Source organism: Herpailurus yagouaroundi, unplaced genomic scaffold (genome assembly GCF_014898765.1).
Source record: "Herpailurus yagouaroundi ecotype Mexico unplaced genomic scaffold, PumYag 222, whole genome shotgun sequence".
In the NCBI taxonomy this organism is placed as follows: domain Eukaryota; kingdom Metazoa; phylum Chordata; class Mammalia; order Carnivora; family Felidae; genus Herpailurus; species Herpailurus yagouaroundi.
The window spans coordinates 2,102,855-2,128,531 of NW_024412453.1; the positions used below are offsets into that span (position 1 = coordinate 2,102,855).

General features: G+C 40.1%; 2 protein-coding genes across 5 annotated transcripts in view; one reads left to right on the forward strand and one right to left on the reverse strand.

The window, feature by feature from the left end:
• Window positions 1-496: 496 nt before the first annotated feature.
• The window catches only part of METTL9 (methyltransferase 9, His-X-His N1(pi)-histidine), a 53,116-nt gene continuing 27,935 nt past the window's right edge, over window positions 497-25,677 (reverse strand). For 2 of the 3 annotated variants that reach the window (XM_040458780.1, XM_040458778.1), the window contains exons 4-5: window positions 23,120-23,304; window positions 497-1,203 (exon numbers count right to left, since the gene is read on the reverse strand). In XM_040458780.1, the coding sequence (XP_040314714.1) occupies window positions 998-1,203; window positions 23,120-23,304 (391 nt within the window). In that variant the 3' untranslated portion in view covers window positions 497-997. The remainder of the gene's footprint in view (window positions 1,204-23,119; window positions 23,305-25,677) is intronic. The other variant, XM_040458779.1, reaches the window with a different exon arrangement.
• Window positions 3,108-13,058, forward strand: IGSF6 (immunoglobulin superfamily member 6). Of its 2 annotated transcripts, XM_040458785.1 has the most exons (5): window positions 3,108-3,206; window positions 7,141-7,500; window positions 9,386-9,480; window positions 10,132-10,179; window positions 12,964-13,058. In XM_040458785.1, the coding sequence occupies exons 1-5, from the start codon at window positions 3,140-3,142 to the stop codon at window positions 12,985-12,987; spliced, it is 594 nt and encodes a 197-aa protein (XP_040314719.1). In that variant the 5' UTR covers window positions 3,108-3,139; the 3' UTR covers window positions 12,988-13,058. The 2 variants fall into 2 exon arrangements, with proteins under 2 accessions (XP_040314719.1, XP_040314717.1); XM_040458783.1 differs by lacking the exon at window positions 12,964-13,058 and having other exon boundaries at window positions 10,132-10,273.

Consider the following 25,677-nt stretch of genomic DNA (forward strand, 5'->3'; position numbering starts at 1 on the left):
CTTGGCCAATAAAGTCAGGAAAGGATTTTAGGAAGAACCAGATTCTGGGAAAGAGGTATACACGTGTGGAGTGAGAAGTTGAATTAAAACATTTTTAGGCAGACTGCATTTTGTCAGCAGGCGAGTGAATGTTTCAATTCTGAGAGCCTGAGATTGTCTAGGAAAACACAATTCTGAGTATAGGGTGGAAGTTATCACAGAGACAGAAGTCAGTGTTTTGCATTTGCCAAAGCAATAGGACATGGGCGTGGGGGGTGATCCCTGAAGTATGTGACCTGCATGAGGTTGTTTGAGGGTTAGACTGCCTCAGGGTTCACTGCAATTTGCAATAATCCTCGCAGGCCCCCACCCAGTCCCACCCAGTCCCAGTCAGAAGCCTTTCTTTACGGCAAGTCAACCACACCTTGCACACAATGCTACTGTTTGGGCACCCCTGAAGCCAAAACAACAGAAGATCCAGGGGGAGCCTTACATTAATTCAAACAGAATGCCAGAGTCATCTCCAAAAAAGTTTATTAGCATGATTAAAAACATTTTGTGAATAATGACAGAAAGAATTTCTAAACATGAAAGAGTATCAGTGGCTATACCTTATAACCAAATATTTGCAATCGAATGGACAGCTTTATTGCCAGTCTTCATTTTATTAAAAACAATCCATATTTATTGGTTCCATGTGAAGTCATGACTATTGCTTTGACTGAGAATGAGTCCCTACTGCAATTAAGTATAAAAAATATCTTCCATAATTGGAGTGTGGCCTGTATTACTGAGTAAAGAGTTGATAAAAATCCTCAAAGAGTTGGGTTTTTGTTTTTTAAAAACATTCCTTTTACACACTACAAAGAAATAATTAGTATTTTGGCTCTTTAAATTCCTACATGATATTTAGAATGGCAGTCCCCAGAGGTCCTCCCTTTACAGAATCGTCAACGCAGACCCTCTTCTGAAGTGTACATTCTTGGGTTGGGCTCTGAAGACTTGGGCCTCCACGTGTTTATACTGGTTTGAGAACAAAGACAGCATCATCCAGAACGTAGTAGTCGTTGTACATGTCGCCTTCGCACAGGTACGGTAGTCTGGTGAAAGCTTCAATAACAAAACCAGCTTTTCTGAAAACTTCAGGCAGACTATTCACTTGTTCTTCCCAGTTCTGTCCCTTGATTTCTAAAATTTCTGATGGCTTCTCCCACTTGCCACCTACTAAAACAAATAGAAACATTAAGTTAAATTCTTGAACAAACAAGTTATTTAAAGAGAGAAGGGAGGAAGAACGGTATTGGCCAAGGACTTGGCATGTGCCAAACAATTGGTGCTTCGATGAAGGATTCCTCCTGAGGCATGAGGACAAAAAGATGAAGTCTGGAACCAGGTTACTGAGGGTGAGAGCAGAAATGTAATTCCGGGTTTATCTCGATCGAGAGCGCATACATTTACCTTCCCTGACAGATTTAGGTATTAGCCTCCGTTAGACCAACTGGGTTGTAATAGTTAATGGGTCTTGGAAAACTGCTCCTTAAGTACTGGAATATGGAAGCAGAGAGTTACCCATAAGATGCAAAGGAAAGGTTGGGATAAATGCAAGAAAATACACTCCTGATCTAATATATGTATGAAATGCATTGACTAGAAAGGTTTATCAGGCTGCAAACAGACCAACGAAGGCGTTTAATTTACAAAGATCATCAGTGTGTTTTTTAAGGAAGTTGATCCACTCTCTTAACTTTTCATAACAATTTTATAAAAGTTAAGCTCCAAGACCAGAGAGATGTAGAACACTAGAAAGGGGAGTCAACCTAGCATTTCTGGGAATAGTGGCTGAAGTCTGTACAGTCATTTAAGATGCCTGAATGGGGGCGAGGGAGGGGGCTGGGTAAGGTCTTAGGTCTTCAAGTTCACACACTAAGCAGTGACTACAGACACACAGACCCACACAGGTAATGGTATATGTAATTTCTGGGGTGCTTTAAGGTATTGTGAGGTCTTAAAAATGCACACATATTAAAAGTATTACTAAATTCAGATAGAGAATAACTTTCTGTGAGAAAATATAAGACCAATAGGTGCCTAGAGTACAAATACTAGAGTGGAAACATTTTTCACTCTTCTTGGTGGCCCAGCACCTGGACCCTCTTCCTAGAGTCTTACAGGAGGCAAAGCCTGGGGAAGCAGCTTTCCCCACTGTTCCCTACAGCTAAGGCACTGGCACATGACCTAAGCTCAGACACACTCACCTGAGACATGAAATGAAGAGCTAGTGACTGAGAAAAGCTGGACTCAGGCTCCTTCTCGGCGGGGGGGGGGCGGAGAGCAGTGGCCATGAGACCCAGCAGCTAGGGCAGCATTAAGTGGCGTGAACAACAGAGTGTGGTCCATGCCATGATGTCTATTGCTTGGCTGTAGACCCCACACAACTCTCCAGTCTTCCCAGTGACTATGTGAGGCCCCCCGCCGAATCCTTTCAATAAATTCCCTTTCACTTACATCAGCCAGAGTCAGTTTCTGCTGCTTCCAAGGGAAAACCTGACCGATGAGGCCTCCACGGGGCAGGAGGTGGGGGAAGAGGGAGCCGAACACAGGGCCCACGTTTTATTCCAACAACAGAGCACAAAGGGGTTAGTTACACAAAACTAAGGTACAACTAGTTCCCGTCACACAACATAGTTCTCATTGTTCACTAATTTTTCACTTGTCTCTGTATGAAGACACTTCCTCTGCTTCTTCCAGCTTGCCAGCAGTTACTGGCCTAGCACTGAGCACACAGCAGTTGCCCCAGGGCCAGTGACTGAACTACTCTGAAGTTTAAAGCACGAATTACCTGTCATCGTTCTTTCCTGGGAATACACACTACATGTAAACCAAAACCCCACTCAAAACACCTAACACCTATGAGGATTTGTAAAATCTAAGAAAAAATTTATCACATAAACATTCAGAAATGTGCTCTAGGCTAAAATCTCAACTTTCAATGGTGAAACTGGGTTACAAACAGTTTTTACACAATTTCAAGAAGTTCCCAATTGTGGTTCCTTAGTAAGAGTTCCTCTCTTTAGTTCTTCCTTTCTAAAGAGAGAGAGAAAAAAAAGCCAACTCTCTTCAAACACACACTCCCCACCACCACACGCTCACACACAACGAAATGGAGACTGTGAAGAGAGGCAAGACCGTCCTCGGCCTGGAAATCAATCTGATTCTCTTTTATGTTGGTAAGGTCTTTTCTTTCCTCCTCCATTTTATTTAATCAATCGCTACTTCTCACCTAATGCATTTATAGTTTAAGCCCCTACGGATTAATTTTTAAATGTCTAACACTATGGAGATGGTCTTTTTCCCCCAAGAGAAACAGGTTAATAAAAGAACAGCTGAGAAAAAGTTTCAGATTAACCTCGAAAATTCCCTTTGCTGCCTTAGGGAAGAGCACCTCAAAAAACAAAAGACTTGAAAATGTTCTTAAAATCGAATGTGCTGCGGGGCGCCTGGGTGGCTAGTCAATTAGGTGTCCAACTTTGGCTCAGGTCATGATCTCATGGTTTCTGGGTTTGAGCCCCGCTGGGGGCTCTGTGCTGACAGCTCGGAGCCTGGAAGCCTGCTTTAGATTCTGTGTCTTCCTCTCTCTCTGCCCTTCCCCAGCTTGCATGTGCTCTCTCTCTCTCACTTTCTCAAAATTAATAAACATTAAAAAATATTAAAAAATAAACATTAAAAAATTTTTTTTAATTGCATGTGGTCATCAACAATGTAGTTTCCATACAGGCAAACTCGCACTGCACATGAGAGGCACTAAACAATATGTGCTGAGAATATTTTCAAAGAACAATGTTTCTGAAAAGCCAACCTGGTGCAAATTAAAAAAATACTTGTCATTTAAAAAAAAAAAAAAAGCTGTCATGGCTCCTTCCATACAGCATAACCATCTTATATCTATTTTTAAAATTCTGCCTATACTGGTTTTTGTCTAGGAAAGAGAAAGTGGCTTTAATAATCTATCTTATCAGAGTTGTGATAAAGCTAATAATCTCAGTTGCTCACAAAGTCTGGGTCATAGGACAGGGAAGGTGGCAAAGCTCTTAAAATTAATTTTTTTCTCATCTGTAAATAAATAGATCAAAATGTTAACAGTGGTTATTTTGGGCAAAAGGACTATGGGTGATTTCAATAATATTCTGATTTTTTCCCCTAATCCATATATATGGTTTTCCTAAACTATTTTCATTAGTGTTTTTTTATTTTTATTTTTTTAATTTTTTTTAAATTTTTTTTTCAACGTTTTTTTTTTTTTTTTAAATTTTTTATTTTTGGGACAGAGAGAGACAGAGCATGAACAGGGGAGGGGCAGAGAGAGAGGGAGACACAGAATCGGAAGCAGGCTCCAGGCTCTGAGCCATCAGCCCAGAGCCCGACGCGGGGCTCGAACTCACAGACCGCGAGATCGTGACCTGGCTGAAGTCGGACGCTTAACCGACTGTGCCACCCAGGCGCCCCATCATTAGTGTTTTTTTAAAAGAAATTTTGTTAACATTTATTCATTTTTTGAGAGACAGAGTGAGCGGGGGAGGGGCAGAGAGAGAAGACGACACAGAATCTGAAGCAGGCTCCAGGCCCCGAGCCTTCAGCACAGAGCCTGACGCGGGGCTCGAACCCACAAACCATGAGATCATGACCTGAGCCGAAGTCAGACGTGTAACCAACTGAGCCACCCAGGCTCCCCTTCATTAGTGTTATTTTAAACAAGAATCCTTACCTTTTAAAGATATCCTCTGACAGATGTGAAGAGAGGATAACTAAGATTTACCTAAAATCGTGTAGGAGCAAAGGACCAGGTCAGGGGAGAGACAGACAACTTTGGGACAAAGAACAGCAGGGGTGTGTGCTAGCCTGCTACTTCTGCCTAAGCTTGAAATTCTCCATAATTAGTGTCAAAAATCAGTTTTCTATTTATTTTCCAGCTTGAATCACAGTAAAGTGATATTTTTTTATTCCCTCCACCAAGAAGATAAACTTTCAACCTTTTCAGCGGGTCCTGAGTTGAGAGAGAGACAGAGAGAGAGAGACAGAATCCTACGGAACATGAGAGTTCTTAGAGCTTCGTAGGACCAGGCTTACTGTGACCCGTTATCCAAACTTCTCTCTTTTGCAAAGATGTTGCTTAACTGGTGCAGGGGAGGGACGGCAGTTTCCTCACCAGTCAGGCGCTCACAGAGGAAACGGCTGACCGCTCTCGGCTCTCAGACTAACGGTGTAGAAGTCGGAAATCACTGGAGATACACAACTCCAAAGTTGCAAATATTGCTTTTTCCCCGGGGCCTTAGTTCTCCAAAATGTTTAAAAGTCAGCTTCCCTTTTAAAATGCTACCTGAAAGGACTTCAAACTGTTACATCATGGCGGGTCCAGCTCCAAGTCAAATCCCCAGTACATATTGATGATTATACCTTGTGAAGTGTTTGTACTTCTAGGGGGCGCCTCTGAGTAGGAGACGTGAGGCTCATTTACCAGACATAGGAGTGAATCCAATCCCTTAGCTGAAGACCAGTGAGAAGCCTGCTGCTTCTCCAGGTGACCTCCCCCTCTCATTTGGCCTAAGCTCCCAGCTCATCTCAAACTGTACATATACTGAAATTAAACCATGGTGAGAATATATTTGCATCACAAATGCCAAGATTCAAATTTTAATTCCTCTTCTGGATTAAGGGTATGGGAAAATTGTTAAGTTAAAAAACAAAGCAAAGCAAAACAAAACAAAACAAAACAAAAAGCCTGTCTGAAATTCAAGCCATCAGACCACTTGGATTACTTTTCTATTTCATTTACAGCAGGAAAGGACAAACTCAGACAAATAAGATCATCTGGAACACATAACCAGTTAGGTTAAAGACCTGGTTAAAGTCAGGCTAAAAACCTGCATGAATTCCAATTTGCCTCAACCAATACTGTTTTATGTAGGCCCTCCCTCACCCCAAAAGGGGTTCAGGCAGATCTTCCCATTTATAAACACCAGAGTGGTTTTCCACCTCACGGGCCCGAGATCAGAAGGCCAAGGTGGGGACCCAGCCAGCGTAACTTCGCCAAAGCGCATGGCAGAGAGCAGTAGACTGGGTGTGTGTCTGGTCCTAGCCCTGCTGACACCTGCTGAAACGCCCACAGTTATCTCTAAAATGGGCATCTAACGCCATTGGAACTGAAGTGGTGAGAACAGTGGCAGCAGAAATAGCCTCCTTTCATTAAGTACTTGTTAAGGCTTAGCCAAGGAAACATTGCTTATGCATCAATGGTCTCACTTAGACTTCATACTAACTCCACGAGCTGCATATACCGTCCTCACTCTGCTACACATCACAGAGCTAGGATCCAAACTCAAGTCTGTGCTCTTTATTACGACACTGTTCACTGAACAAGATAGAAGCTACCGGGGACTACAAAGCAGGGCATCAGTGCCAGGAAGAAATCATGTCTGCTTAGCTGTGGCCAGGCTAGCTCATTAGGCCTCCGCTCAGTAACCGAATACGCTGTAGGCTAAGCAAGGGATGTATTTCGGCAGGTGTGCACCATTGTCTTTTATGTTTTCCGTAGGGACAACCAGGCTTTACAAAGGAACAATTGTGAACTGCCATGAATTCCTAGCAATGCCAACCCCCACAAGGCAAAAAAAAAAAAAAAAAAAATCCCTTGTGCTCCTGTGTCCTGTGCCCAGTCATCAGCAGCGACACCTGCACTGAGGGGCTTTGATACCCATCACCACAGTGACTACAACACTGTGAGGCCAGGGGTACAGATAAGGAAACAGGCTCTGAGAGATCAAAGGAAAGCTTGTAATCACACTAGGAGTAAACACGGGACCCCAATTTTTTTGACTCTGGATCTGCAGCCACCTCAGCCTGCAACGCTGATTTCACTGGCACCTCTCTGTCCTCAAGTAATCAGATGTCACAGCAAACCAGCAGGTGAAGGTCAGGAAATGTGGGGAGTCAGGAAAAGTGAGGACCACCAGGGTTTTATTAATACAGTCTTACTTATGCTGAGAACAGGGAAAGAAAGGAATCTGTTTGGGGTTCCCTAGCCCCAAAATGTCAGTTAAATAAAAAAGCACAGGCAAAGGGAAGCGAGAAGCCCACTAAACATGGCTCATCTGCTTCTGCCCACAGGTGCTGCTCGTGCCTGTATAGTCTCGGTCTCTCAACCACAGTACCTCGAAATGGACCACACCCAAGAAGCCATAACCATTCAGTGTTCCTACTCCCATGTGGGGTGCCCCGCAGAGCAACCAAGAAGCCTGTGGTTTCGCTATGGAGCTCACCAGCCGGAGAACCTCTGCTTGGATGGATGCACCAGCGATGCGGGCAAGTTCACAGTGAAGGAAGCCCTGACACAAAATCAGGTTTCCCTCACTGTGAACAGGGTGACTCTCAACGACAGTGCCATCTACATCTGTGGAATAGTCCTTCCCTTTTCAAAGGAACCAGGAGCCAAGCGGACCGGAGAAGGGACCATGCTGGTGGTGAGAGGTCAGTCAGCTGAGGCTTTGCTTGGCTCTTTAAATGCATGAAATTGCTTATATGTGGAGAGTAAGAGATAAATGTGCTAACTCAGTACACTAACCAGTGAAGGGCGTGATCTACCAAAGGGAAACTCGGGGTGATTAGCAAACGGCTTGTTCAGGAACTGGGCTGGCACTGCGCCATCTAGAACAAAGCATAAGTGACCAATAAATTGGACTGGGGAAAAATATGCAATATGGAGAATAAACACAAATTTGAGGAGAGCCATGGGGAGACCTCCGACCTTACCCGTTCTGTAGGACAGAAGAACAGAAAGGGATCAGTGTGACTCTGTCTTCTTGAGATTTGCTAAAAACCTATGACCATTTCCTTTTTCAAGTGAGGATACTGAACCTAGCTACATCTTACAAATTAAGATATTAAGAAATTTCAGGAAAAAAGTTTCACCCAGAGAAGGGAAATAAATCCTTGACCTTTTTTGATCTCTTCCCTTAAAAAGGACTCTGGTATGATCACTGAGATCACTAAAATACTAACTCAAAATCAACAAGCCTTATGGTTTCAAAATAGGACTTTAGGGACACCCTGAGATCACCCTGTATTATAATCCCTGCTTTTAATTAGTGGTGTTCTAATGGGCTTTTGGTTATCTCCATTGTCATTTAACCTCAGTTTATTCTCACCTATAAGATAAATTATAAATGAGTTAATAAACACAAAGCACTTTCAATGTTGCTTGGCTTATAGCAAGTACTCAATAAATGTCAGCTACAGATATTAAAACAAATACGCAACTTTGGAGATTTGTGTGTGTGCAGTATATCTCACTGCATTAGTCTTCTATTAAAAATGTTAGCCAAAACTAAAAACAGTTTGTAAAGAGATAGAGGGTCTCAAAACTGCAAGCTCATGTGAAAAGAGATTCTTCTCTAGGAAGAAATGAAAGTATTGCTAAGAAATGAAAATACTGCTAAGAGAGACCTGGCAATTTCCTGCCTTTTCTACCAAGCTCCTAATTTAGCCCTTGAAACATTTTTTTGAAATTTTACAGATATGCTTAATTTGTTAGTTTCACAACAAAAATGTATGTTATACAAACCGAGTTCACAGGATGAGCATCTATGGCATATTTAGTTAAAAAGTGCAGGTTATTCAGATAAGTTACAAATCTAATTGTATTTTGTGCTTCAAATAATCAGGTAATTGAAGACATGGCAGATTACTCTCTCTCTACCTAGAGCATGAGATACTTGCAAGGAGAGAGAAAATCAGATTGTGAAAATGAATTCAATAATTCTACTTCCAAACTTTATTAGAAAGAAGGGGCACATATAACAATGTGTCTTTTAAGGATGTAGTAAGCCCTAAGATCCTCAGTGAATGGCCTTATCAGGTCCTTTCGCAGACTATGCTATTCCGTTATGTATACTAAACAGTTCAAGGTTATAAACGTCAGCATTAACAAATGCATAGCAAAACATCTTAACTCCATGAACAGACTGTTGGTGACACTCGTACATCATTTCTACCAAAAGAAATGTTAAATGCTCTTGAACTGTCCTGAAATGTTTACCTAACTTCACATAATGGGTTATATAAAATGCTATATTCTTAGCATTATGACAAGTAATTAATTGAATTTAAATTTTTTTTTAGTTTTCAAAATGAGAAACAGTTTTGGTATAACACATTTAAAGAACTGATGAACTGGTTTTAATTAAATATACCTGAGTATCTTTTGAATTAAGAGACCCTGAATAAATTTTTACACGAACAGTCAGAGCAAGTTCATGTCTTATCTCTAACACTTGTAGCTCCAGTTGTACTTTATACATGTGTTTGCAATAGTTTCAATAGTGACTGTAGTTCTTTGTTTTTGTAATTAACAAAGAAATGAAGGGGCTCCACAGTCTCCTGATAGCTGTTCTATCACTGCTCTCTATCTACATGACTGTTGTTCTCGGGATCTTCGTGGTCCTCTCCAAAGTAAGTCAAATTTCCTTGCTCTAGATGTCCCTGTAGCCTTGAATATTATCATAAGGAAATAATTTTCACCTCTCCACACGTGAGGCTCAGAATTAGCTTACCTAATTAATTAACATCCTCCTGTACATCTGCAGGAAACACCACCTGCAGGAGTAGTCTATAGAAGTGTAAATTTTCATCACTGAAGTTATTATTAACTGGAGTACACAACTTACAATGTTTCCTCTTTACAACCAGTAATATGGGAATAAGAGATCCTTCTTTATAACTATCTTATATGCTATCTTTCTGCTGCGGAGCATTACAGTTATCTTAAAAAAGCCTAAGAATAGCCTTTAAGAGCAAAAAGGGGTTAACAAAGAAGCTGCCTTAAAATACTTTTAAAAGGCCTGAAGGTTTTGAGGAGGCTGGCTAGTCATATAAGAGGGGGTACATATGTGTTATATTAGGATTACTACAAATCCTATAATCAACATCAGTCTGAGTTATTAGTATAATAAAAGCATCTCAGAAATGCTTTGTAGAAGTTAACTCTTACTGTATATCATTTAAATATTAAGTTAGTTTAATCTTAATATGGTATGAGATATCTGCCGCAACTGTTTTGAGTGCATAAAGTGTCTGATAAGACTTTCCTTTTCCTCTTGACAGTCAAAATCTAACTCTCTAAGAAACAAAGAAACAGAAGACTCACAAAAGGTACAGACCAATGCTTGTCAAATGCCTTTAAAATGGTGGTTGGTTGTAACTATTTCAAACCCACAATAATTAAATACAGAGAACATCACGGTAACTTTCAACCACAGATACCATTTCTTTTCTTTTTTTTTTAATATTTTAATTTATTTTTGAGAGGGGACAGAGAGAGGGAGAGAGGATCCAAAGAAGACTTTGCACTGATATGGGGCTTGAACTCACCAAGTGGGAGATAATGATCTGAGCTGAAGTTGGACGTTTAACCGACTGAGCCACCCAGGCACCCCAGATACCACTTCTTTCTTTTTTTAACTTCTTTTTTTAATGTTTATCTTTGAGAGAGAGGGAGAGACACAGCATGAGCAGAGAAGGGGCAGAATGTGAGGGAGACACAGAATCCAAAGCAGGTTCCAGGCTCTGAGCTGTCAGCACAGAGCCCGATGTGGGGCTCGAATTCACGGACAGCGAGATCACAACCTGAGCCGAAGTCAATCACTTAACCAACTGAGCCAGCCATGTGCCCCCCACCCTAGATACCACTTCTTATTACTGAGAAACTCGAGGATAATCTCACGTGGTAAACTAGGATTTAAATTAGATTATTCTCAACCACAAACCCTACCTCACATACTCAGAATACAAAAGTTAATGGGAAGTATAGACGTGCTGGGGGTGGAGGGTTATTTCCTCAGACTGGAGGCAATAACGAAAGAAAAAGTTCAGAGGATGTACAATAATAATCACTTCTAGTCCTAAGAGAGACAGGCATTTTTTTTCTCATTTGTGTTTATAGAAGAAGAGTGCTTGGCGTATTTTTCAGGAAATTGCTCAAGAACTATTATATAATAAGAGACGCGTGGAAACAAGAAAACAATCTATAAGTGTAAAATATCACAAAGACGTAATGCAGATATAAAGCATATATATCTGTTTGGCTAAAAGAGCTAAGCTGCCAACGAGCTGTCAATAATCATGTTTTCCTATAAAGTAGGAGTCTGAAAGGGACTTTCACATATGATGCATGTTTATAGAGAACATGTTTTGATAAATACATAACAAAGGACATTTGCCACAGTATTAAATACAGACCAGGCTGGCATCTTAGTAACGTGGAATCTCTCAGAAACACAGTGGATACAGGCAGTGTTTTCGATTCAGACAAGGATGCTTTTGTGGATTCTGAGACCCTTTGTACAATATCTTGCATGCAGTAGTGGGCAATAAGTTCCAAACATTTGGAACTTGGGTCAAATTATACAGAAAACACTACTAGTAAGGCAGAAATAAGTTCACATTAGAAAAGATGAGCTAGGGGCGCCTGGGTGGCTCAGTCGGTAAGTGTCCGACTTCGGCTCAGGTCACGATCTCGCGGTTGACGACTTCAAGCCCCGCGTCAGGCTCTGTGCTGACAGCTCAGAGCCTGGAGCCTGCCTGGAATTCTGTGTCTCCCTCTCTCTCTGCCCCTCCCCGCTCATGCTCTGCCTCTGTCTCAAAAATAAATAAACATTAAAAAAAGTTTTTTTAAAGATGAGCTAATGAAAGTAAAAATTAAGTATTTCTTCAGTCTGAAGGATTGGAGTGGCAAGAACAAGCATTTATGTTATCTATAATACATCCAACAGGGTCCCTTTAAAGTCCCATATAACAGGTTTTCCAAACAAGATGCTGTTTGAGTGCTAGCAGAGCACATACTCAGTTTCCACAATGCACAGTCAGGCTGCTCAGATTTCAATTAGAACGTAGACAAAATAATGAACGTATACACTACTAAGGATTTTTCCTCCTAAACAGGAGCCAAGAGGGCAAATTAAGAGCCTGATACCAGGTGTTTTTTTTTTGTTTTTTTTTTATCCAAACTTTTAAAAAGGATTTTCATCCAGGAGAGAATATAGTCTAAGTAGTCATTTCATACTTCAGTGTGTATACAAATACATCAAGAAATGGTCTCATTAGGGGCACCTGGGGGGGCTCAGTCAGTTAAGCATCTGACTTCAGCTGAGGTCACAATCTCACGGTTCATGAGTTCAAGCTCCGCATTGGGCTCTGTGTTGAGAGCTCGGAGCCTGAAGCCTGCTTCAGATTCTGTGCCTCCCTCTCTCTCTGCCCCTCCCCAACTCCCACTCTGTCTCTCTCTCTCTCTCAACAATAAATAATCATTAAACAAAAATTAAATAAATAAATAAATAGACAGATAAATAAATAAATAAAATAAATAAAGTAAAATAAAATAAAATAAAATAAAAAAGAGATGGTCTAATTACCTAAGACACCACTCTGAATAATTATAAATGCCTGTTCACTCTTTTCTTGCTGAGGCTGGAGCATCTTTTTCTGCAAACAGGGAAAGATAAGTGTCCTGAAGACAAGTCTAGAAGTGAGTAATGTAAGCCAGGGCTCTCACAAAAGCATGTGAACAAGAAAATTAATTTTCAACAGAGCACAGAAGAACATCAGTGTAGCCCAGACTGGAAAACACTACGGGCCAAATAACCCTGTTACTTCAACAACAACATTGACAATAAAAATGCAATGAATGGAATCTTAATACACTTAACAAAATATAATAAAGAATGAACAATGCTTAAAAAAAAAGAAAGAAAGAAAAGAAATTTGATTTTCAGTTCCCAAATCTTACTCTAAATACAGGGACACTAGTAACTGGACCTTTAAGATTACTGGAGGGTACTTGGGACACAGAATGCAAAAGGGCATAGTAGTTTGTGTTGCTTGCAGTGGGGCATCATTGGTTATATAATCTTAATTATGGCTTATTATTTACTATTGCAGGAGAGAGGCAACACTTATGAATAAAGAAGAGCACTTTCTAACATGAAAAGCCACAGAAATGTTTTAATTTTCAATGAAGTCACTGAAAATCCGAATCCAGAAGCCGTGGCAGTGTTAATGGACACACAGGGCTTTACAAAAACAATCACAGGTAAATGGAAAAGATAATTACCTAGAAGGAAGAATGCCACAGTACAAGAAAATTATCACTAACAGTAATTACCAAAACTAAAACCCTACAAAACACAACTGAAAAATACTTTCCTAATTTGCCAGGAGAATTCTGAGTAGTCTAACATTTTAAAAAAAATTTTTTTTTAACGTTTATTTATTTTTGAGACAGAGAGAGACAGAGCATGAACGGGGGAGGGGCAGAGAGAGGGAGACACAGAATCGGAAAGAGGCTCCAGGCTCCGAGCCATCAGCCCAGAGCCTGACGCGGGGCTCGAACTCATGGACCGCGAGATCATGACCTGAGCTGAAGTCGGACGCTTAACCGACTGAGCCACCCAGGCGCCCCAAGTCTAACATTTTAAAAACTTCCATTTTCATAACACATATCCTGTATTTGTTTCATTCAACATACGAGATGCGTGATGACCGTTACCCTAAAGATTAGAGGTCACACTACATCCCTCTGTCCTGAGTGGAAGAACTGTCTTTGTGAGTGTGATAGTGATGGGCCAATTAAGACTAAGCTGGGAGGGAGGGAAGAAGATGGAAGCGAGATGCCAAAATCGTAATTAGAGAAACCATCTTAAAAAAAAAAAAGAAAGAAAAGCCATCTTGAAAAGTACCTTGGAGCAAGTGTTATTTCTTCTGGTAAGGAACAGAGTAAGAAGATGAGCTAAAATATAGAAGATCCAACGCAGAAGGTTAGACAGAAAACCTCAGAACCTCAGAACAAATAAGCCACAATCAACCCTAGGTGTCAGTGTTGTGCCAAGTAACAGCACCAGTGAAGCAGTGGGCAAGACAATACTGATTTTTAACTGATTTAGGAGGGAAAGATTCGATAAGGGGTTGGGTACAGCAAAGATGTTTATGGAATCATTACCATCTCACTGAGAAAACATGCTATGGATGGTTCTTTGAAAGCTACCTCACTGTAGAAATCTATTTTAAGTACCCACATGTGTACATTTGTTATTAAAAATGCATTACGATCTGTTTTTATTTCATTAAAGTGTTTCTTTTAAAGTGGTATTAAGTGAAGTGTATTCTATTTTTAAAACCCAGACAGAATTTTAAAATATCTTAAAAGCACTTGGGTACCTCAGTTGGTTAAGCGTCCGATTCTTGATTTTGGCTCGGATCATGATCTCACGGTTTGTGAATTCGAGCCCAGCATTGGGCTCCATGGTGACAGTACAGAGCCTACTTGGGATTCTCTCTTTCACCCTCTCTCTCTGCCCCTCCCCTGCTCACACACGTGCACGCTCTCTCTCAAGAATAAATTAAAAATAAATAAATGAAATATTTTAAGAACCCTTTGAAAATGTTTTGCAATGATGGCTTCAATCAGTGGTCTCCAACATATGTAATCACATGTGCCAGGAAAAAATGGAAAGCGAGCAGGAACACATGAACTCTTTTTGTGTGTTTCTATATGTACGTGTGAATGCCTACGTTGTATACTTGTGTGTTGGGTATAGTGTGTACATGTATGTGTGCATATATGTGTAACTTATACACAAAAGTAGAAATTAAAATGGCATAAAAGTCATATGAATAGACATGTTAATATTTTCTTCCTATAACCCAAAATAAACAGTCTTGTGTTCTCCTGGGTGTAGAGCCCCACTTTGAGACCACTGACCTGGATGAAATAAATGAATTTCTAAGCTACATGGCAAAAAAAGGTAAGCATTATCTAGGTGAATAGAAAGAGGTGGATTAGAGAATTTACTTTTCCTTTGTGGGAGTCCTTACATTTTGGTACTCCCAGGGCTGAAAATCTGCTGTTCTTTGTGTAACTTAATGAGAAGACAAAATCCCTGAGCTACATCAGTATTTGATTTAGAAGGAGCCTTACCCAACACAAGCAAGGGCTGTGTCTCCAAGATTGTTGTTGAAGCTCAAATTCAGAATACGTTCTCCTTTGGAAAAGTAGTTACATTCCCTCAGGTCATACATCACAGTGAATGCTGTATATATTAATATCATCCTTTTATTCACCCATCTAACCAACAACAGCTGTTAGGTGCTACACTATTTTTTTTTAAATTTTTTTTTAAACATTTATTTATTTTTGAGACAGAGAGAGACAGAGCATGAACGGGGAAGGGTCAGAGAGAGAGGGAGACACAGAATCTGAAACAGGCTCCAGGCTCTGAGCAGTCAGAACAGAGCCCGACACGGGGCTCGAACCCACAGACAGGGAGATCGTGACCTGAGCCAAAGTCGGACGCTTAACCGACTGAGCCACCCAGGCGTCCCGGTGCTACACTATTATACAAAGGCCTTTCTTTCATGCCACCCTTGGATCACACTGAACTTGTCCTTCCCTAATCCCACCTTGCTCACACTCTCCTGCTTTTGCATGTGCTGTTCTCTCTGCCTGGTAAAATACTTCCCAGATACAAGCACAGCTCAAATGTCACCTCCTACATGAAACCTACCATAACCTCCCCTAGCTCTTAATGGGTCTTTCCTTCTCTAAACCCAGAGTACTCTGTCACATTTCTTATCAGATTATCCTGCCATTGTCTGCTTACATTTATCTTCTGTATGATTCTTCAAGTATCTTAAGACCAGAAGCAAGTTTTACATTATCTTTGTATTTCCACTGCCTAGTGTTTGTTGCCTGGTAAAAACTAGGCTCTCCAACACCTTTATGTGAAAACAACTGAACGCTGTTTCTATAGAAAAATATTTTTTCAGCCCCTCAACTGATACATGAAGCACACTTCACTCCCTGGCCATCGATCCTCACCCCTCTCCATAAGCAGTGTTTGCTGAATCCCTGGCAATATTAATTTTCCTACTGAGCATCCAGGCTTTTCACTGGAAAAAATTAAGCTACAGCTTTCTGTTCAGCTTTGAGTTTCCCATGGCAGTGAAAGAAGAATAATACTGAAAGAAATCCCAACAAGAGGGAAACAACAAAGACGTGCTTCTAGTGTCTACACACTACCCTCTAGACAAGAGCACTTAAACTACATACCAAAAGATGTCAGCAGGATTTTCAGAATAAGTAATTTCTTTTTCTCTACTACATAAAACCTGGGTGAACTGGAGACGCTGGCTAACAGGCATATAGTTAAGTCTCTGTGGAGTCAAGTCACATGAGGCGATGAAGAATGCACACTTTGAGACAAAGTTACAATGAGGACATCAGGGGCGCCTGGCTGGCTTAGTCGAAGAGCATGAGACTCTCCATCTCAGAGTCGTGAGTTCAAGCCTGGGTGCGGTTAAATGAATAAATATTACAATGTATCAAACTGTGATTATTATTTTAAAAGGGAGAGATCTCAAGTAGGTCTGAAGGACACTGATGAACATTGCACACTAAAGGCCTGTTGAACAAATAGGATTAATAAAGCCACAGACAAAAATGAAGTAACAGAACAGAATGGGATGAAAGAAGTCTAACATGTATAAAATATCAACATTGACACAGATGCGGTGGGGCCCTATCCCATAAATGAGATTATTTAATACTCACAACAAACCCCAACATAAGCGTTAGCCCCGCTCTCACAGATGAAACACTAACCTTAATGAGAGGCCTGTGTTTCAAACAGGGCCAGTCCTCAAAGCCCAGGCTTTTTCTGTGGAACAGTCCTATCAGTCTTGCTGATTTCTATTTAGACTTTTGGGAGTTGTAAGACTAAAAATGTCAAATTTAACCAGAAAAATGACCCTAAAAGAAAGTGAGAAAGTTGCCAAAGGCTACTTCTCCAAAGGCACAGGCCTAACTGCTTTCACAGGAGAATTCTACCAAACTTTGCAAGAACAGAGAGCCACATGCAATTTAAACTGTGCCAGAGCACAGAAGAAAAAACTTCCCAATAACTTTTTACAAAGTCAGCAGAACACTGATACCAAAACATGACAAAGATAACATTTTCCAAATAAATAAAATATCAGATAGATATAATATTTTTATTTAAAAATTTTGTAGGTACAACCCAGTGATGCATTACAAGACCATCCCATCTAAGCCCAGAAATGCAAGGGTGGATATGTATTATACAAGTACTATTAATTTAACAAGTCAAAGGAGAAAAAACAGAATGATTATCTCCACAGATGATGAATATACAGGTAACAAAATTCAACAGCAATTCCTGACTTTTAAGCTCTTAATAAAACGAGATTTAAAAGAATATATATTTCAAGTCAATCAACAGCAATCTTAAGCCAAAAGACAGCATCACATGTAAAGCAGAAATATTCTCATTAAAGTCAAAAACAAGACAAAAACGCCCACCATTTAAAAAAACATTTTCTGGAATTAACTACCAATTCACTGAGGCGGGGGGGGGGGGGAGTCTAAAAATGAAAAGGAAGTAGCAAAATCATTTGTAGATGCATCAAGGAAACGCAAGAGAATCAATAGAGAAGCTACTAGAAACACTAAAATAATTCAACAATCTAAACCGATTAAAAAATTAGTACATACACAAAAATTCAACTGCTTATGTTATGTACACCTACCATTCATTCTAAAATATGATGGAAGAGCCCTTTGCAACAACATGGATGAAACTGGAGGGCATTATGGTAAGTGAAATAAGCCAGACACAGAGAGACAAATACTGCATGATCTCTGATCTCACTTATATGTGGAATCTAAACAAGTCAAACTTGAAGAACCAGAGACTAGAACAATGGTTGCCTGGGGCTGGAGGGTGGGGAAAATGGGGAGATATTGGTCAACGGTCACCAACTTCCAGTTATGAGTAAGCTCTGGGGATCTAATGTATAGCATGGTAACTATAGTTAATAATACTACAATGTACACCTTAAGTTTGCTGAAAGAATTGATCATTTAAGTGTTATGACACACAAAAAGACTATGTGAGGTGATGGATGTATTAATTAATTTGTAGTAATAACTTCACAACATACAGGTATATTAAATTATCATGCTGTACACCTTAAAAACATCCAATTTTTATTTGTCAATTTCCCAAAAAGCTGGGAAAAAATTTAAGAGTTACAATAATGATAGAAGGAAAATTTCTATTTAACAATATCACACACAAACACACCATTAGAATAAATTTAACAAAAACTGTGCAGGACGTTTATGAAGAAAAACTTCTGTTACTAAGGAAATTAAAGAATTCAGGGTGCCTGGGTGGCTCAGTTGGTTGGGCATCCGACTTGGGCTCAGGTCATGATCTTGTGGTCCGTAAGTTCAAGCCCTGCATCAGGCTCTGTGCTGACAGCTCAGAGCCTGGAGCCGGCTTCAGATTCTGTATCTTCTTCTCTCTCTCTGCCCCTCCCCAACCCAGATTCTGTCTCTGTCTCTATCTCAAAAGTAAATAAACATTAAAAAAATTTTTTTTAAATAAGAGACACATCCTACTACTAGGATGACTCAATATTCCCTAAATCAATCTATAAAATTTAAACTAGACCAACTAGTGCTGAAGTTGATCTGTTAAATAAATAAGCCAAGAAAAATCTGTAAAGGAACTAATGAAAGGGGGCTAATGCTGTGACATTAAAGTGTAGGATAAGCTTGGGCCCCCTGGGTGGCTCAGTCAGTTAAGCATCCAACTCTTGATTTCTGCTCAGGTCATGATCTTTCGGTTTGTGGAATTGAGCCCCTTGTCAGGCTCCTAGCTGTAAGTGCGGAGCCCGTTTGGGATTCTCTCTCTCTGCCCACCGCCCCCCCCTCCCCCGCTCATGCTTGCTCATACATGTGCGCTCTCTCTCAAAATAAATAAATAAACATTTTTTTTAAAATGTATGATAAGCTACAGTAATTAAAATAGTTGGGTACTGGCATACACGGAAGGATACATCTTAATAGAACCAAATCCATAGGGGACTTCAGTCTATTTTAAAGGTCGAGTTTCAAAGCACTGGGGAAAAGATGATTATTCAATAAATGGGTTAGGACTGCAGGCTAGCTATCAGGACAACTCTTTCACAAGCAGTTTCACTCCTAGAAATGGACTGTACAGAAAACCTTACACCTGACTTCCTTTTTTTTTTTCTATGTCACCCTCTCAGTAAGGCCTTTCCCTGAGTATCCTCTTTAAAATTATAGCACCCAAACCCAACCCCCAATTCCAGATGCCCCGTTCTTGCTTTTATTATTTTCTCCCTAACATTTATCACCAACAGCATGCCATTTGCTTCCTGTCTTCCTCACTAGAAGGTAAGCTCCATGAGCGCAAAGATATTTACATGCTTTCTACGTACTGTATCTCCAGCATCTAGGCACTCAGTAAACACTTTCTAAATGAATGAAGATATTTTGTGGCATAAGAGCAGTCAACACCAATTCCCTTCCACCTTCTTTGCAAGCTTACCCAACAATGTAAATAGGCTGAGGGCAGACGACTCCCTTCCAGACCCAGAGAGTGCATCGTGACTGTTCTATGCCCCTGACCAGTTGCTGGCTGAGCAGGAACATGTGCCCCATCCTTGCCAACGGGCCCTAAAGTGATGGGAAGATTTCTGGGGAAGGTTTCCCTCACTTAAAAAAAAAAAAAAAAAAGATGTGTGGGGATCCTCTCTTTTCAAGACTTTGTCATGCCTACACAGGACACTTGGCACTGTATCTGCCACTTTGCAATTCTTTTTTAATGTTTATTTATTTTTGAGACAGAGAGAGAGAGAGACAGAGAGACAGAGAGAGAGAGAGAGCGCATGAGCAGGGGAGGGGCAGAGAGAGAGGGAGACACAGAATCCAAAGCAGGTTCCAGGCTCTGAGCTGTCAGCACAGAGCCCGACGCGGGGCTCGAACTCACAGACCACGAGATCATGACCTGAGCCGAAGTCTGACGCTTAATCGACTGAGCCACCCAGGCGCCCCTGCCACTTTGCAATTCTGAGGGGACTATCACCACACTGAAGATGAAGAAAGCAACCTCTCAATTTCAACAGAGCAGCTGTATCACAGAATTAACGCAACCGTGCAACCATGGAACTGCTTTTCTAAAATAAACTCTTATTTTTTAAAAGCAATTTGGGTTGCTCCTTCTGTTTCTTAAAGCAGAAAGCATTCTGATACATACTTACACATATGAAAAGACCTGCCTATGAGTGTTCATTTCACTATTATTTATAAAGCAAACTGCTGGTCCCTAAAAGTACAACAGGGGCCTCCTCAAGGAAAGTTCTACACCCAGTGATGTGCTGGTAAATGTTTACCAGCCAGCTTGGAGAAAGGAGAGGCTATCATAGTACTTGCCAATTTCCAAGACCTTAGTGCTCCCATTGACCACTCAGTGGTCACTTTCAATAACAGCCATGTTTAAAAACCAGTTCACTAAATTCACAATGTAACAATCTGCTCTCATGAGCCAGTAAAACTGACTCCAACATACCATTGCTTATATCCAGACCATGATGCAGGTACATATGTGCTGATAAGGAACAATTTCCTAGATACACTTAAGTGGAAAAAGGCAACAAAAGTATTTACAGTGGGGTTTAATAATATAATCATTTTTTTCATGTGCAGTTATATTTACATAGATGATCTTTAAAAGAATATTCGAGAGACCTGAGCAAGATTGTAGAACTGGAACAGATGAGAAAATTTTCATTGTATACCCTCTTGCTAGCTGCTTGAACTCTTTTTACCATGACTTATTTTTTTATAAAATTATACTTTTTAAAAAATTAAGCATGCCACTAAATTTTCATTTTTGCAATATGTCTTTTGTTTTAATTAAAAAAAATTTTTTTTAACGTTTTATTTATTTTTGAGACAGAGAGAGACAAAGCATGAATGGGGGAGGGGCAGAGAGAGAGGGAGAGACAGAATCAGAAGCAGGCTCCAGGCTCTGAGCCATCAGCCCAGAGCCCGACACGAGGCTCGAACTCACGGACCGCGAGATCGTGACCTGAGCTGAAGTCGGACGCTTAACCGACTGAGCCACCCAGGCGCCCCTAATTGTCTTTTTATCTACTCTTCCCTTATTTGATGCTTAGAACAATTCTCACATAGATTTAATGACCCCATAACCAAAACTGGGTCAGGAAACCAAATAAATGGAAATTGAAATTAGAAAGATGCATTTTACATTTTTTCCAAATTAACCTAAGAAACAAAATTGCAGTGACAGGACTTAAAGACAAATCAAAAAAGTGCAAAAAATAATTTCATCTACAATTGCTTTTTGTTGAAATATAAATTGGGCCAAGTATGCAAAGCACACTCCTATTTCCTTAAAACAGCCCAGTATTCATGAACTCACACAACAAGGTCACTTTGCAGCTCACAGTCCTCACATTGTGTCACATGGAAATCATCAGGATCTAATTAGTGACTTAAAGAAAGGAAGCAATAACGGAGTGCCGTGGAGCAATATGCAAAATGGATAGGTCAATAAAGGCCACCCACAGCAAAAAAGCTTCTTGTATTCAGGTTTGCTACACGTCACGTGCCAGATTCCCGGGACTTAGTAGGCAACTGCACGTCCACAACCAAGGAGCTTGTTTTCAGGCCTTACTGGGGACTGCTCTCTTGTGCAGTTGGATTTCCTCTCAATTTTTAGTGTGAGAAACACAAGGAAATAAAATTCATGGTTAGATTAATGTTTCTTCCCCTCTCTTCCACCTCCTGCTATGCCAGGAAATAGCACTAAAATTCTATCATGTGGTTGCCCAACAGGACACAGGAAACCAGGGCCTTATAATCTGATGACTAGTGATTGCAATGCAGAGATGGAGCTAAGGCTTAATTACACAGGGAACAGCACTGACAAGTCAGGTTGCTGAATTACCAAGGACATTTCCTAGGATCTTCACTGTACTGCACGTACACACACACACACACACACACACACACACACACACACACTTACACATGCATGCACGCTATATGGGCACTCACACTGAAAGCAATTTTTTTCTTTACCACGACCAGGTGATTCACCAACAGGAATTGCTTGATCTGGTCTATCTGCACTCCTTCCCACCCTCCTATGTCTAAAGAATTCTGCATTTTCCCCATCATCAACAAACATCTAAAATCATTTGGTAAATGTTAAAACAAGCATTTAATCTGAAGGGACTAAGACCTGAGGGGGCTAAAAATAAGGACAAGAAGAAATAAAGGAGCAAGTCAAATCCATGGTTATAAGCAAACATGAATATTATTCCTTAAGACAGATTTTCACGGATATTTGAGAACTATGAAGCTTATGAAATATTAATGCAGGTCTTAAAAATGTCTGCAGGCTCTTAGAGTTTTTGAACCCAAGGCTGAACCAGGCAGTAAAATGGAAAAACTAAAGATTTTCAAATATTACCATGTATTACTTAATAAATAGTTTTTGTATTACTGCACATTATTAACTAATGAAAATGCAAAGGAGAGGCTTAAAATCATAACTTCCAACAAGACCTGAAATGCAAACCACGTGAGCTAAAACCATGAGTTAATGTGGCTACTACCAGATCACAGTAAATATGAAGTAATACGAAATCAAACCATTTCTTTTAATACATTCTTCACTCGGGATTGTGGAAGAGCAAGACTCTGCAACCAAAAACCCAATGTCATACAAAGAAATGACACATGCTGGAACACAAATGGTCTTTACAAGGGTAAAACAGGTAACGACATTTACCATTTTTCGAGTCTGGAATAAGAGATGTAAAACACAAAACAGCTGTGGCACTCGACAAGTATATCCAGGTACATTAAAAGGCATCACTTATTTCTTGGCTCAGCTTCTAAGCTGATAAACAAATGGCTGAGGCTCCATTTCAGAACAGAAAATATGGCCACATTTTAGGTTTTCAATTCCACGCAAGCAGACCCAGCTGGGTACTCACTATTACCACTGCAAAGGGGACACCAGGTTCTACAAAATCCACATTAATATGAACATTAACCAAGGTGATGTTGTGCATGGGTTAACCATATTCCTTTAAATTCCAGGCTATTCTAAGAAAACAGAATCACAAATACCAAAAGACATCTATGTTGGGTAGGAAATGACTTGACCACACTTACCGTTTTCCACATAGGGATGAAAGGGTAAAACCAGGGCAAGGATAACCCTGCCTCTAGTGGGCTCCAAGACGCTTCTGATATCTTTTAACAAAGTCAGGGGCTGATCACAGCGGTCCAGCAAATTCAAGCAGCTGATGACATCATACTGGAACCCTGTATTCTGCCATTCATTTATACCAAGCACTCTAAAAACATCAGAAAGAACTTGATTGATATAAACGCCCTTAAAGACATCTTTGAAAATAATTGGGATGCCTCACAGGCTCTAACTTTGTCTTCTAAATCAAAGTAAATGCAAGATCTTTCATTTATAATTTATATTTGCAATAATAAGATGGCCAAGCAAAGAAAAGCAGCAACTCTATTTCTTTAAATTTAGCATTTCACCCATTTCCAAATCTAAAAACATATACTTCCTTTATAAGAACAAAACATATGTTTAATAAGAATGAGTTACAAGGCGCTAAAAATGGTTATACAACTAGGGCATCAAATTCCTGAACATAAAATGAACCAAAAAAAATCCTACTTTTTACTTCATTGTAATGTAATCATAAAATACATCACATATTCATGGTTTATATTCCTGGAGTCCCCTCTATTTTTAAGAATGGCTAGGGGTATTCTTATGGCTGGGTATCTTCTTAAAAAGGTAATTTCCACTTACAACCTATGGCCTTTGAGCACACATCTCTGCTTCCAGGAGACAGGTACTATTCATACTCTAGAATTTCCTATCTGAATAACTATATAGAAACGACGAAGCATGGGGCATCCTATTAAAAGAGTCAATGAAGAGCACAGTTAACACACTACTCTCAGCCCTCCCCCTCTCTCTCCTACCATCCCTCTCTCAGAACATTTCTAAGTCCTTTACAATGTTTTATCCACAGGAAGAGTTCTCTTATCAAGAGTCTTTGTCAGCCACACCATTAAGGCAATTCTGTAAATTACTCACTCCTGCTTGGTTGTGACAATCAGAATGTGGCAGATGGGGCATGTTATGATAGAGGCAGGGAAGAAAAGGGAGCAGGAAAAAGGATCTTTGGTAAACAAGTCTTTGATAATGCTGAGTAGATACAGTAGAGTTAACTTAGAAAATTCTGAAAGTATAATGAGGGCTGTTTTAAAAAACTCATTAGCATAGTGATATTTGAGAGCATTTTCAAATAGAATAAAGGAGCACAAACCACTCAGCTGCATCTTGTTTTCAGTTAGGTTTTTTGTAATAACTAAACCCTCCTCCAAAACAATGCTCTAACCAACTTCAAGGGACTAGTCAGAATCCTTTGTTGCTTGAAATAAGTAGGGCATTAGGGCTCCAAAATCACTTTATTGTGCAATGATTATTTTAGAAACTGGATTTAGTTCATTCAAACTATAAAGGTCCTACTTTGGGGATAAAAATCCTATCAATTCCAGGGCGCCTGGGTGGTTCAGTCAGCTGAGCGCCGGGCTTCGGCTCAGGTCATGATCTCACGGTTTGTGGTTTCAAGCCCTGCATCGGGCTCTGGGCTGACAGCTCAGAGCCTGGAACCTGCTACAGATTCTGTGTCTCCCTCTTTGCCCCTCCCCAGCTTGCACTCTGTCTGTCTGTCTCTCTCTCAAAAATAAACATTAAAAAAAATTTTTTTAAATACTATCAATTCTCATTTTAAAAACCAAAATGAACAATTGAAAAGGACTATTTTAGATATTAATACCTCAGTCAAACAGCCTATTTAAATTCATAAATTATAAAAAACAAACAAAAAAACCAAATGATACACTTGATTTAAAAAAACAAAACAACAAAAAAAGTCTTAGGCTCATCTATAAGGAAGCAGAAGCCAAACTTTTATCAACATGTTTTAATATAGAATAATCTCACCAAATCCATCTCTGAATTACTTGCAGATTTTGAAAGAAAAACATGCTCCAATAAAAAATTATGGCTTTAATAAGGGACAGTTACAGCTACACATTTAGAAGCCCTTCTTCATCTTTGTATGGTGACTTTTCACTTGTAAACTCAGTTCCACCGATGAAGACAAATGTACTGGCCCCAATCGAACTGTGTATTAGCCCAGGAATTGAGACCCATGGTTAAGATTTCCTCCATTTATGAGAACAGTGGAAGAAGTCACTTGTCCAAATCATACTGTAAGTCACTGGCAGAGTAAAAATTGCAACTTGGAAACTCCTAATGGGGTATTCAGGCCAAGGAACCCACTCTCCCCAGCTAAGGGGAGAAAGAGCCTGACAACCGGTCCGTGAATTGATGCTTTCGGGGTGGTGGGTTGTGAGTGAAGAGCAGTCTGCACTTCAGTCTCCAACATCTTTTCATTAAAAAAAGAAAATAAAGGGGCACCTGGTCTCCCCCTCTCTCTGCCCCTCCCCTACTTGTGCTCCATGTCTCTCTCAATCTCTCCCCACCTTCTCAAAAATAAACATTAAAAAAATTTTTTAAGAAAATAAAGGATGTTAGCATGAGATATAGAAAATTTTTTAATTTTATGTTTATTTTTGAGAGAGGGAGAGACAGAGTACGAACAGGGGAAGGGCAGAGAGAGAGAGAC

What these genes read in the sequence shown, in the direction of transcription:
- IGSF6 (XM_040458783.1), top strand. Translation starts at nt 3,140, where the DNA reads ATGGAGACTGTGAAGAGAGGCAAGACCGTCCTCGGCCTGGAAATCAAT. An exon ending in TCTGATTCTCTTTTATGTTG is followed by an intron (nt 3,207 to 7,140) that starts GTAAGGTCTTTT and finishes TTCTGCCCACAG; the next exon opens with GTGCTGCTCGTGCCTGTATA. An exon ending in GACCATGCTGGTGGTGAGAG is followed by an intron (nt 7,501 to 9,385) that starts GTCAGTCAGCTG and finishes TAATTAACAAAG; the next exon opens with AAATGAAGGGGCTCCACAGT.